A 14,094-nucleotide genomic window follows, 5' to 3' on the forward strand; every position below is an offset into this window, starting at 1 on the left:
GTTAAGCACAACCCACATATGGAGGTCTTAGTCCTCAATGTGGCCGTCGCAGGTTCGATTCCTGACCTTTGCCACATGTCTTCCCCTTCTCTTATTTCCCACTTTCTTGTCAATTAACTATCAAATAAAGGCCACTAGAGCCAATAAAACCTTTAAAAAAAATAAGCAGAGACACATGAAGGATTTGATGCAAAGAGCTGGCATGTCTAGTACCAGCACCAAAAATACTGGGATTGGGCAGCTGCAGAAGTGTCTGGCAGTAAGTCTTAATAGGGAATAGGTCAAGTAAAGTTTGTGTTGCAAAGTGCAATTAAGGTGCTTTCCATATTTGACCTAGCCCCATAAAGAACTATTAAGGTGAGTCCTTTAAACTTCACAACTTGTTTCTATGTCCGAGACTCTTATTTTGAAGAAAGGAAGTAGTTCTTGAATTGTCTTGGTGTTTTGACAGTTTTGTTTAACAAAGATTTTCCATCAGGATGGTTGACAACACAGAAAGCAGTGAGGCCCCCGCCTCTTTTAAATCGTTTGTGCAATGCCACTTAGCAAGAAAGGAAAACATTGACAGACAAAATAAACACCATTTGTAAGCAACCGCATGCCAACTAACCGAAAGTTAGCGATTGCTTCAGGGCTTCCTGCTTCTGCTGGATTAAAGAGCCAATTTCATCGTTTTTAAATGTGGTTGAGGCTGCATTTATTGACAGCATTTCCAGAACTTGATGGGGTCGTATTGTAGGTTTGAATGAGGTCTTGTGGTTGCATCGTGCAATTGACAGGCATATGGGCTGCATGGATGACACAGTTTAACTCTTATATGTCGAAATGGGGTCCAACTAACCCCACACACGCAAAACCTGTATCATTTTCTATAGACCTCTACATTTGCCTCAGTCCTCACACACACAAGGGTTAAAAGGAAACACACGTGGGTGCCCTTTAAATGCCCAACACTGGGTCATAATAATATGTGTTCCGCTCCTTGACCATAACACCTTCAAATCGCACTATTCTTTCACTTACTGTGTATTTTTAGTGGCTGAGATGCTGAATCTCACAGTGTTGGGATCATTGGGATGAAGGAAAAGAAAAACAGAGTGGGCTAATCATAATCAATACCTTCATCATAGTATCCTAATCACACGTTTCCCTGATATTGTGCCATTCTAGTTCAATGCAGCTTTAACTGAAATCAATAGTTTTTGTCTTGTCAGACAGAAAACATAAACAGCACAAGTTGTCATGATGTGTGCTTTGATGGTGGACCCAAATGCAGAAAGGCAAAGATGTCAAGTAAATGAAGAATACTTAATGCGAAGAATGATGGGACCACAGGGAACCAGAGCAAAACAAAAACCGTAAATTGAAGGCAAAAAATCCAGCAGTGGAAAACAGGGAAGAAACGAAGAGTGAGAGGAAGAGAAGTGTTTAAGTACCGAGAGAGTGAATGAGGAACAAGGGAGCTGAGCTGATTGGCTAACTGATTGCAGGTGTGGTGCTGATTGTAGCAGAAGGCAGGGTGAGGAGAGAGAGAGAGAGAGAGAGAAAATACACAGGGACTGGGAAATAAATCTTTAGATTCTAAAGATTGACTAAACCTAAGAAACAATTAGAGTAACAAGGAACAACTAAAGAGAAAAAATAAACTAGAATCACTAAGAAGGACTTAACTAAAAGAAAATAAACAAAAAAGAGACTAAGGAACACAGATTAATAAAAAACCTCAACTCAACTCAGGACACAAAACAAGTATTTTGTTCAATAAAGCCTTCCATTGTGGCCACAACCTTGACTGTTTTATTTGTTTTACTCTATTTTCAATTTTTTTATTGTTCAAAAAAGGGAAATGATAAACCTGAAAATATCTACTGAGCTCAGAAATGAACAGAGAGTTGCAGCTATTTTCTCACAAAGTGTTTTTGGAAAGCAGGAAACCAGAAGCAAGCTTGGCCATTTTTCAAGTCTAAATGCCGGGAAAGACTCTAGGGGTGCATTGGTGCAATGATTTGCTTTTTTCAGCTAAAATTTGTAATAATCCCAATTTAACAATGTCAGCAAACTTTGTTGTTTGTTCCTAAGAACTACATAACAACAGAGAGAGAGAGAGTCAACTTATTAAAGAGAAAATTAAGGTAATGTACTTACTGAAAATGACAAAACTGCAACATAGACATTTATAGAAACAAAAAACGCTGCCTCCAGCTTTAGCTGCAAATCCACCAGCAGATGTCAATAAAGATTGTTTGATGAGGTGGAAATAACTCCACTTCTAAAAGACTGTGTGTAAAAGATACATCCATTGTAATGTAACCCACTCAGCTATGGGATACACTGTGAATGCGTCAGTCAAAGAGAAGCTATTGTCTCCAGCTTCATTGAGTGGTTCTCTCTGAATGAAACAAGGATAAATAAATCTCTCTCGGTTCTGAAGAAACTTTTACCATTACAATCAAATGCTCAAACTCATGAAATAACTCTGGATGCATTTATATTCTGACAAGCAACTATACCGACCTTGACCAGAGAGCTTAAGGTGTCAACTTTTAGTCTTCTGAATAAACACAGATGTAAAGAAAAAAAAACTAAATATGGGATACGTAGCAGCATCAAGATTTTGTTAATTTAAGCCAAAAATTTAATGCAGAATCAATTTATCAACAGCCTTTGTGGTGTGTTGACTCATGCTGATGAGGATAACAGAAAGTCTCACCAGAGTGATACTTTAGGACTTGTGTGGATGTCAGAGTTGTGCCACATGACTGGTCTGAACAAAACTTCACGTAACTTTACTTTAGGTCACTCCAGTATTGGCTTTTGTAATCAGACCAGCTTAGAGAGATTGCATAGTCAGCAGATTAAGTAACAATAGTTAGCCAGCTTTTCCTTAACTTGGCTTCCAGAAGTGAAGTACTTGGAAGTCACGTATGCTTTTCTTGCTCTTTGAATGCTTCTGAACTAATAAAAAGCCCACTTTTTTTTTGTAAATGCGTCCACAAACATGTTTCTCTCTTGCATTTTGCTTTGATTTCTGCAAAAATATTCCCACAGTGCTAAAAGTCATTCAATGGAATCAAGATTCATTATACGTAGAGGAAGTAAAACAGCTAGAGAGCCTTTGCAGAAACAACAACCTGGTGCTCAACATGAACAAAAAAAGGAGATCATTATCGACTTCCAGAGGTCACAGCCTGAGGTCACAACAGGCAACCTCACCAACAGTGAATTAGAAAGAGTTGATAACGCAGAGTTCCAAAAAACCTGCAGATCTTTGATGACCCCACCTGGTTGAAGAACACCACTGGGACTGTGAAGCACTCAGCAGAGACTGCGCTTTTAAAGAAAACTGAAATAAACATCACTCCCTGACAGCATCAGCATAACCTTCTACAGAGCTGTGATTGGTTGTTGTGATGTAATGCATTTCAGCTGCTGTAAGTGCGGCAAGCTCTCACTAGTCTAGCCCCTCAAACCTCTTTCGAATGCGACACGTTTCTTCTAGAAAAAAGAGGTCTTGAATCCAATAGTCATTCTTCAGTCTTTACTGAATCCAAAAGGAAATAAAAATAACAAATAGAAAGTGACGGTCAAAAGACTGTGTTCCTCTAATGGTGCCAGACTTCTATAGTGAGCATGCTCTAATCTTTCATAAACTAATTAGACAAAACAACCAATCAAAAGGCAACACGCAACAAGCTCAAGCACAATACAACCACAGATATCCATCTCTTTCAAACAGCAGAGCAAAAAAACATCAAACTCACGCCAAAACAAAACAACATTCTGTACCAAGCTCCAAAAATGTACATATGCCTCCTACAGCTGCAATATGGTGGACAAGTGGGCCCAACAGAAGACAGTGAGGGGAGCTGACTGACTGAGAACACGCAAACTCCATACCGAAAGACCCCAGGCCGGGATTCAAATCCGGGACTGTCTTGCTGCAAGGACACAGTGCTACCATCTGCTCCACTGTGCAGCACTGCATCGGATAAATGATTTTTAAATATTTCTTTCTCACCCGAGTTTTACAACTGCTCAGTCAGACTGAAATTAAAAGGTTTAGATATTTAATATGAGCCCTATTGTGGGCAACCTGGCCACTTCCCTTCACCAGGTCAGTTACTTACAGGTTTTTAAAGCAAACCGTACTGGCTTGATTGGAGAAGAGTGGAAACTTAAACTTGGGAGAGCCGATCAAAAGCAGAAACAGTGTTTGCAATTTAAAAGTCGTGTTTTTAAATTAGGCTTATCCCCCAGAGGAGCACATCTGGAGTCACTGCAGTCTGTTAAGTACAAGAACCTGAGGCTCATCGCAAATGGACAATAATGGGTTAGAAAAACACAGCCTGGTCCAATAAGTCGTGATTTCAGCTGCAACATTCATAAACCAATTAGGTATATGAATGTTAGGTAAGAATGAGGTATAAACAACATAAAAACACAGGTCTATCTGGTGTTGGGGGGTACACTGGGGACAATGAGTGTTTGATCACTGTTTAATCGCCACAGGCTACCCGAGTATCATTGTGGACCAAATCCATCCCTTTATGAACACAGTGTGCTGATGGCTGCCTGCAACAGGATAGCGCACAGAGGCACAAGGCTCAAATCCTCTCAAACTGACATCTCGAATGTGACGATGAGTTTCACTGTACTCCAGCAGCCTCCACAGTCACCAGGTCCCAATGGGATAACCACTGGGATGTGACGGAATGGGACGCACAGCCAGCAAATCCGCAGATGTGTGATGGTGTCAATAAGGACGGCAATTATTCTGACAGCTTGTTGAATTTATGCTGCGAAAATTATACCACGTACACAACTCTGGACTTCAAGAAGCGACGGATTAGTGTTTTTGCTGTCTTTAATGTAATTGTCTTTACCTTTATGTTCTTGTAAAGTAAAGACAGAAAGACAACAGAAAACGTCAAAGAGTGTCTGGCTTGTTTTGGGGCTGTAATCCTGGTTCTGTGAGCTGCCACCACCATCACGGATCTGCTGCTGCTGCTGCCCTCTCACACTTCCCCGTACAGTAGTCACGGTGTTGTGGTCCGTGTGAGATCACATCTCACACCACACAAAAAAACGGCTCCTCCCACTCCACCTTTTGCGCCCTCTTTCACCACCCTCACCTCCTCGACTGGTCCCCAGTAGCAGCAGGTGTTATTCCCGTACAACCTGAAGATTTGGGTGGTAATTAGCGTTACCTCTCAGCCCGGGGGAGTTATTTATGCTTCGTGGGGAGCAGCAGGGGACGAGAGTGGAGTGCGTTTCTGAGCAGCAGTGGAGAGAGGGGAATCACGCCTCAAAAACACGTGGGAGAGATTACTCAAATATTCCTCCTTTGTACCCTTCTTTACCCCTCTCGCTGCGGCACGGTTGTCTCTCCTTACAAGCATTAAGCTGCAGCCGACTCCGTTTGTATTTTTTTTTTTTTTTTTTTTGCAGGATGCTGCAGAGCGCGGAAGATAATAACCTATTTAGACCGGGGTTTTTCTTCCCAGCTCAAGGCTTTGACCTTGTGCTACGTTACCCTTAATGTCCACAACATTAAATAAGCGCACAAATCCAGCCGGTGCACACTTGCAAAATTCGTGCACGACTAAAGTGGATGTGCCCACAACAGGTTCGCAATTGATCGGTTTAGTAAAGCAGCAGAAAACAGGATCGGGCGTACAGATATGCATCCTCCTAGGAGGCAATTAACTGCACCGATATTACATAATGACAGCCCACACTTTTCAGCAACATCCCCTGTCCGCGCAGAAAGGACGAGGCTTCCAAGTACGAGCCACATTAAAGGGGAGGATGTGTGACAGAACATTCCCACCTTTTTTTTTTTTTTTTTTTTTTGGTGTCACCTCCAGCAGAGGAGGCGCGTTAAGCAATGGAACACCTTGAAACTGTCAGGACGCTCTCCCAGCACAGAGTGGCAGTTCTTGACAGGATCTCCTTACCTTTGCTGCTGTCCTCTTCCCTGTTCAGATACATGGCTGTGTGACTTCACTCCCGACCGAACACAATGGCGTTTTGTCTCAGTTGTCTGTTAGTATCACTCCTCTTTCTTTCTTTCTTTCTTTCTTTCTTTCTTTCTTTCTTTCTTTCTTTCTTTCTTTCTTTCTTTCTTTCTTTCTTTCTGATTGCGTGTGCCGTGAACTCCGCCGATGTGATTTGTAGTAGTAGGTGTTTATTGTTTTGCTGCTGCTCGGCTGCCTCTCCTCTCCTCCTAGTGGATAGGTAGGCTAACCAGTCCGAGACTCTCACTATACTCCCTCCCTCTCTCCTCTCCTCTCTCGCTGCCTCCTTCTCTCTCTGACTTAGAGGACAAAATGGGGAGAGTGACTTTTGCAGCTACGTAAAGTCTCCAGTGCTTCCTTTCTCTGCTGCTGCTGAATATTATTGTTGGTTTTCTTTTTTGTTGTTGTTGTTTTGTGCGTTATGTTAAATACAACCTGGAGTCGCAGCTTGTTGATTGGGTTCAAGCCTAATTTGAAATATCTTCACTTGTGTTAGAAAGCATCCTTTGAAGGAGTAAAATTATAAAAACCGGTGGCGTTTCTTGACATTGACGATATGGACGACCACCCAGGGCAGCATAGACCAGGGGGGCGGAAGGAGTGGTTAAAGCTATATCCAATTGAACCTGTGTTCTCCATTGGTAATTTGGAAGCCTGGTCTCATGACCTGTTCAGTTTCAGGTATATGTGTTTCACCAGTTTTGCCTTCCTGTCATTCCACGATCCTGCTGCTGGAATAACAAGCAGTGGAAAATGTCTAGTGAACTTTTGAGAACTTTCCAGAGACTTCACATAAATGTATTAGCTTTCCAGGAGTTGGGATGGAGGGGGGGGATTGGGAAATGTTCCAAAGTGGAAACTCTTAATGACTATCGGAGGAAATTACTGGAGTTAATTGAAAATTAAAGTGGTTTACACAAATTGCATCATATTTAACTTAACATTTATAACTTTTTTTTTCATTAATTATAATACATTTTTGTTAATTCAACTATTAAATGATTAAATTTTTGTTATCAGATGTCCCTACATTTGTCGTTTTACAACATTTTTAGGAGTATATTATAGTTTTATTTAAGGACCAAATCAAAACAAAACCTTAGTCAGTTCATTACTGGTCATTTGTTTAATACACTCATAAAATATTAAAATCTAAATTTCATCAGAAAACCAACAAAGACATGAATGAATAGCTAATAAAGCTAATTTCTGTTATTACTGAAACTCTGCTATTGCAGCATGTTTCAATATTCACCATTTTATTTAATTACTATGTCAAACTGGCCTTTCAGCACCATGGACAGCAGCACCTCAGAGTTCAGATTAAAAAATGGATGTCTTCTGATGAAAATGTGTGTGTGTGTGTGTGTGTGTGTGTGTGTGNGTGTGTGTGTGTGTGTGTGTGTGTGTGTGTGTGTGTGTGTGTGTGTGTGTGTGTGTGTCCTATTTACCTTTCTGATCATTTTTCTGTTTTCTTACACCCAGGATACTTTTGCAATGTGTGTTTATTTGTTTTCTGCTCTTTACCCATAACTCTCTGCAGGGGCTCAAACTCCAAATAATAATCTTGCATTTTCAACGTAAATCAAAAGGGAAATAACAACTGGAAGATAATATTATTAAAGACACTGGTGACTACGAGGTAGAACAGTTATGTTGCCACACAGCAAGAAGATCCAGGATTTTTATTACACCACTTGTGCGTGTTTTCCCTGTCTAATATACAATAAAATCCTGTATATAAGGTGCTCTGAGTTTGAGCATGCGTTGTTATTGTGTGTCTCTGTGTTATAGACTGGCGACCTCTCCTCCACTGACCGCATGAGGAAGACAACAGCCCCCATGTGACCCTGCAAGACTCAAGTGGTTAACAAAAGAGGATGGAGAGATAAAGAAACTGGCATGTAATGTAAATATTACATCTTTGAACAATAATGTGTTTGTAAAAATCTAAATGTTTTAACATGTTTCTAAAAAAAAAACTGCAGACTAAATACACATTTTAAAACTAATAAATACTTTACATTAGTGGCTCAGTAAAAATGTAAGTAGTCGTAAAGTGAAAACATCCATGTAAAAACATGGATGGAGTTTTTCCACTATGATATCGTTTGGTTATTGTTGCAACAGCAAAAACTGAGTCATTCTAATGGTTCAGTTAGAGAACCCCTCGGGAGGTCTTGCGTTTTCGCTTCATGTTGAGACCTGTTATGCACTTCCACCTGCTTTTTGTCTGCAGCCCTGCAAAAAAGTAAGAGACCACTACATTTTTTTTTTCAGAAATAAGGGATAAAATGTCACCCAACAGCAAGATGGAAGACTGGTGGAGAGCCACATTGATAAATAATGGTAGTTTTATATAATTTACCCATAGTCTACTGTAAGAAAACATCTGCTGGTAAACATCTACCAGCAGGAGGTTGATTAGAGTTTGTTTGGTTTTGAAGGGGATCTAAATACTTCAAATTTCAGAACATTATATGGGACCAAACACTACAATGAAATTAAATGGAAATGTAACAAAATGTTTTCAGAGAATATGTAGTGAATTAAGTGTTGTGTAACTTTTATTAATATTGTGCGCAATAATTAATTAAAGTACCGAAACACCTAGAAGAATAAATTGATATTCAGTGTTTTAAGTGTGTAGGTATGAAACAGCAGTAGGAGTGAGAGAAATAGCAACACGTAGGTACAAAATGTTAAAATGAGCAACCAATCTGGTGCTTGCCACCACACAAGAAACATGTGATTAAAAATCCCGGTTATTCCACCAGATATAAATTTTTAACTATTAGAGTTAAAATATTTAATAAGTTAGCTTAAAAAAATGAATATGAAGTAGATTTGTCTGTCTGAAAACTCCATATCTTTTTCTTGTCATTTGTCTTGTCACTAGTTTCTGGAAAAAGGAGTTTACTTAAACACATGTCTACAAATAGTTAAATCAGAGAAACAAATAATTTTGTTATGATCCCTTATCTTGTCTTATCTTCTGTATATATTCACACCTACTGTGTTCCTGCATGCACAACACTGTCCTGCATGCAGAAACACAGGTGCATGGAGGTGGACAGATCAGGAACTCCCAGAAAGGAAGTAACCATCACTTTTAGGTGCAAAGGGAAATAGTTGCTTTTCACCTCCACCAAGAATACGCTACAGGAATGAGATGCAGATTATTTAAGCCCTCGGTATCCAGGCGGTCTTACATCACGCTCAGGCAGACTTCTGGAAGTGGAGGAGGACTGATTTGCCCCTGACCTTGACACAGTCCCAGAAAAAGCCAGTTATAGGAAGCAATTTAAAACAATTTCTTTAATTATTTTTTTCCCTTCATGTTCTCTGAGCAAATTACCAATTTGTAATGGAACTTCTTGGTGGAGAGAGCGAGAGACATGGAGAATTGGAGAATAAATGGGATGAGGCATGACAGTTATTAAAAACCTCAGCAAAAAGGATGTCTCACTACTTTTGCCACTTGTTAAAACAGATGTTGTGTAATAAATCTATAACATTAAACTCAGTAGAGATCCCAAAACGACTTCTGACACTTTGACATAAATCTGCACATTTTTCCCTGTGAAGCTCACGAAACAGAGGGCCGATATCCCATTCAATAATGTGGCTCCTGTGATATCGCAGATTAAAAACTCAATAGGATATGAGTAAATCAGCGCCGCTGATGGAAATGCTTTCAACAGTTTCCCTGCATTTGATCAATAGAGCCAAAAAAGTCATTTACCCCGAGCATCCTGTAGTGATTTTCATTTGATCATACTCTGCCGTGCACTGAGCTCTCCGTGCTATTTGCACTCCGCTGAGCATCTTTCCCCGCTGGTCGGGCAGAATTCTCAGCAGACTAATTTGACCGCACTCGGTTCCCAGATCCTCCCCTCCCGCCCAGCCCCTCGCTGCCAGCAACATTGTGCCTGTCACTGATGCATCTGTCTCCACTGGTATCTATAAATACCACCTTCAAAAATCTGATTCCCATTGATTTAGTGACCTATATACACATCAGCACCATCCCCTCACTTCCTCCGGTCCCTCTGCTGCTTCTCCACCTCTTGCTTCCTGCTTCTCCTCCATCACTCAGCTCAACTTAACTGCCTCTCCCTTCCTCCTCCACTTGCCACCGAGAGCAAGAAAGGGCTAATAATAGTTCACGGTGGAAGCTTAAGTCATGACACATGAAAAGGATTTTGAGTGTGCACAGGAACAGTGGCTTGCTGCTCATTTCCAGATTTCAAAGTCTCGTTGAGCCTTCCTCTAATCTCTCTTTCTCTCTCTGGTGAGTGAGTTTGTGTGTGAGCGAGTAAACACTGGAGTAGATGGTCTGACGAAAGGTGTCTCTCAATATGAAATCTGACTCTAACCGAAATGAGGAAGACAGAAGCGCAGAGAGAGACTGCAGGGTGGGTGCGTGCGTGTGCGTGCGTGTGCGTGCGTGCAGGGTTACATGAAAGTACTATGATGTAATAATGCTGCAGGGATGTGCAAAATAGCACTCTGCAAGCTAACACCACGAACCAATGCTGGATAAATAAATAAATAAATAAATAAAACAGGATTAAAAATGAATGAGCACCCCCTCTTATGAGATCTGTTAAGTCAAAAACCAAACATGAGGTGGAAAGCTAATTTTTGTGCATATTTTAAGTTTTTAGACAGGCTTAATTAATCAAGCGAAAGCACAGGGAGCTCAGGAAAGAAGGGCATTTGTGTTTAAGCCTCCAGTGTGTAGACGTTTGCATATTTTAGGGGGGGAAAAAACAGGAGAAAGCGGTTGGAAGGTGTGATTTACAGGTCACACCGCCTAAAAATGAACAGACACCTGTGGTGCCTGATGGTGACGCTCACTCTCTTCCCAGAAACTGCATCCGTGGTCCCACAGTGCCACCTGGTGGCTACGAGGCTGCAACTGCAGATGCCCTCGAGGAGTCACACAGTCGTCCTTGGTCTCTTCAAAAGCATTCCCCTTCCTGTGTCCACAGCACTATTACAGACAAACACACTCTGTCAGTTCTTTTGTATTCTGTCAAATAACTGCTGGACCTTGAAAGCAGATACAGTGATGAGTGGAAGGCTCGCAACCTTCAGGACAGACAACTACGACAGGCAATTTAAGGACAGTCAGTTTATTGAACAGTAAATTGTGACACAGAACACAATATATATATATTTTTTCTTTTCCATTGCGTTGCAGACAAATGTTAACAAACAACTGTGCCTTTCACCACACTACCTCGCAAACGGCCTCTGTGATAGAGAGGCTTAGCAGATCGAAGGCGGGAGGGTCCTCGTTTTTTAAAGTGCTTTATTGCACAGTTCCTCTCGGAGGAAGAGAACAAGGGGCTGCGAGGTGAGCCCAGAGTCCGAACGGCCTCTGAGCTTCATGGTTGCAATAATAATACTCTGTGTGTGTGCATGTGTGTGTGGTGCTGTGATTACTTGGTTGTATTCAGTGCCTCCTCTCTTAACGCGCAAGTGTGTGTGTGTGTGTGTGTGTGTGTGTGTGTGGCTACTTATTGCATAACAGTAAGCTGGCTCATGAATTTTTCAGTGAAAGTGTAAAAGCACAAATCTTTAGATTAAAATGTTATAAACTCTTCACAATAATTACAATACATCTCATAATATCTAAGTTACATTCTTATATCTGATTCATATAGAATATGTAGGCGATATACATCTTGTGGCTTACTGCTTATAGCTAACATAGTGGACACTATCATGTGGGTCTCTGTCTCAGCCCTCTAGGTTTACAGACATAGATAAATACACAGTGCTGATCAGATGTTTGCGCACACTCCAAATAATTTGGGTACAAATTCTGATTAATTGAAGCTAATCTTCACACATGGAGGAATAATTATACAGCTTTAAATTATTTTAAAAACAGACATGGGGTTGCAAGTTTGAACTTATCACAGATTTTTTTCTAGCCCACACAGGGTAAAAAAAAATGGTTAAAATTGAAACACACAAACAAACATAATTGACCATTATTTATAAAAAGAAAATATTCAATGAATTGGAACACACCGTTCTGATATCAGGTTATAAGAGCCTATGAAAGCATATTTTCATTAAGCCCAGGTGGTCCGACGTAATGTTCTAATCGTGTATAAAAATGAAAGGACATTCTTTTATTAATCATCATAATTAGCAGAAATAAAGGCTTGAAAATGTCACCTAATCAGATTGAATTCAAACTTGTGCACCCAATTATAGCAAAACATCAACTCAAATAATTACATGTAATGGTTTGGTGAGTGCACGCAAAGTTCTGACTAGCACTGCAGATAAATATGTTTCTTTTATATTGGAATTTATAGCAACAGATTCAAAGAAACAAATCAGTTTAGAGGGAAACATGTGCTATTCTTATGCCTTTATGCCTAAAAATCCCTTGTGCTTTCTCTGATTGTACACACTCCGAATAGTACATTTGGTGTTTTTAGAAGTTTCTCTGCACACGACCTGCATACTGGCAGAGGATTGTGACAAAAAAAACCACACACAGACGGAGTAAACAGAGAGAGAAAAAAAGAGAAACCGTAGCACGCCAACAACTACACTTCAACTACAGCACTACACTATCAGACACACACGCGCACACACACAACCGAATGCACAAGGTCGGTGAAACAATTCACAGCTGGATGAAAAACAAAACAAAAACAAAGCAAGAAGAACTTTGAGATTCAGCTGAAAACCGATGAAAACAATCTAAAGAGGGAGAAGGAGGAGGGATGAGGTTTGGAAGTAAATCGAGCAGTAATACCAACAACACTACAACAGACCGTCTCACCATAATCACAGCATACAGGTTCCGGACAGAACTTTACATTCACTTACTTAGAGCAGAAATGTTTGACGTTGGGCTTTTTAATGACGCATCTCAGCTCTTCTCTCTTCCAGGTTGGAACGATGATAGATCCCGAAACTAGTTTTACAGTTTTGAAAACGTTGTGGATTCTCTCTCTGTCTTATTATTTGTATTTGGAGAAATGTCTTGAGTCACTTAGAAGTTTTCCAAGACCTTCAACAAGCTTCAGGCATAATTCTAGATATCTGATCAGTGTTGGTATTGGCTTGTTAAGTTCCCACATTAAAGAATCACTCTCGTAGCTGCAGCAGAGTTGATATCAGGGCCTTCCCAGAAGCTTATTGTTAGTTTTATCACAACACTAAGAAGAATGCTAAGAGGAGTCAACGTGACATCCCTGACAGCTCCAAGGCAGCATCACGCTGAGGGTCTGCTTTGCTGCTTGTGCTCCTGGAGCATTTAACCAATACAGTGTGTAGTTTTGACCCTGTGTGGATTTAGACCCACGTTAAAAATACGTACTAAGCACCCAATTCTTGTTCTTAAAAACCATAGTTGTACAAAGTATCATCTCTCCAACCTGGAAGAAGAAAAGCTAAATGAAATCTACGCCCATAACTGCATGCAAACTTCTGAACAGAAATGCATGTAAAATCAAGTCGGAATGTCAAAGAAAAATAATATTAATAATAATAATAAAGCCAAGTTTAAATGAGTCTTTTTTCCTTTTTCACCTCCCTCAGACTTATTGTCTGCTTCCACTGTTGAAAGGTGCCACTCGGTGTCTAGCAGCCTCCTCCCTCATTTATGGCTTTCGGTTACAGTAAGACGTGGAGAGAGGCCGAGTTTAGCCCGCGCTTGACTCGGGCGGCACCGCCTCGGTTTTTAGTGCAGCCTCTGTCGTAGTGCAGCAGCCTCGTAGAAGAAGCACCATTTAGACGCACGTGTTAACATAACGCCTTCCTCAGAGCTCGTCTTTCTCAGTGTGCATTTATTTATCGTTGTGTCATTCACTGGAAGCTAAACTTCAGCAGTAAGATTCTTCATTTGGTCCTATGTTCAAACAAGTGGCTGAACCCACAGATTTAACTCATAGTCCGGGGAAAATGGCACCTCCAAAAAAAAACAAAAAAAAAGAAATCCATCTGAAGATCAGCTAGTGTTCTCCTTGGCGCACAGTAATAATAATAAAAAAAAACTCTCTGATGTTCCATCATTTGACTTGTCATTCTAACATAAAAT

The 14,094-nt window shown here is 40.5% G+C and overlaps 1 protein-coding gene and 1 long non-coding RNA gene across 3 annotated transcripts in view; one reads left to right on the plus strand and one right to left on the minus strand.

The window, feature by feature from the left end:
* LOC103141308 (synaptotagmin-7-like) overlaps positions 1 to 6,098 on the minus strand; it is a 123,071-nt gene extending 116,973 nt beyond the window's left edge. For both annotated transcript variants that reach the window (XM_007556903.2, XM_016673725.1), the window contains exon 1: positions 5,958 to 6,098. In XM_007556903.2, the coding sequence (XP_007556965.1) occupies positions 5,958 to 5,991 (34 nt within the window). In that variant the 5' untranslated portion in view covers positions 5,992 to 6,098. The remainder of the gene's footprint in view (positions 1 to 5,957) is intronic.
* Positions 6,099 to 11,129: 5,031 nt separating this feature from the next.
* LOC107836748 (uncharacterized) lies at positions 11,130 to 12,536 on the plus strand. The gene is made up of 2 exons (XR_001662694.1): positions 11,130 to 11,458; positions 11,509 to 12,536. It is a non-coding gene; the product is annotated as an uncharacterized LOC107836748 (long non-coding RNA).
* Positions 12,537 to 14,094: the final 1,558 nt, after the last annotated feature.

Source organism: Poecilia formosa, unplaced genomic scaffold (assembly GCF_000485575.1).
Source record: "Poecilia formosa unplaced genomic scaffold, Poecilia_formosa-5.1.2 Scaffold81, whole genome shotgun sequence".
Taxonomy (NCBI): Eukaryota; Metazoa; Chordata; class Actinopteri; order Cyprinodontiformes; family Poeciliidae; genus Poecilia; species Poecilia formosa.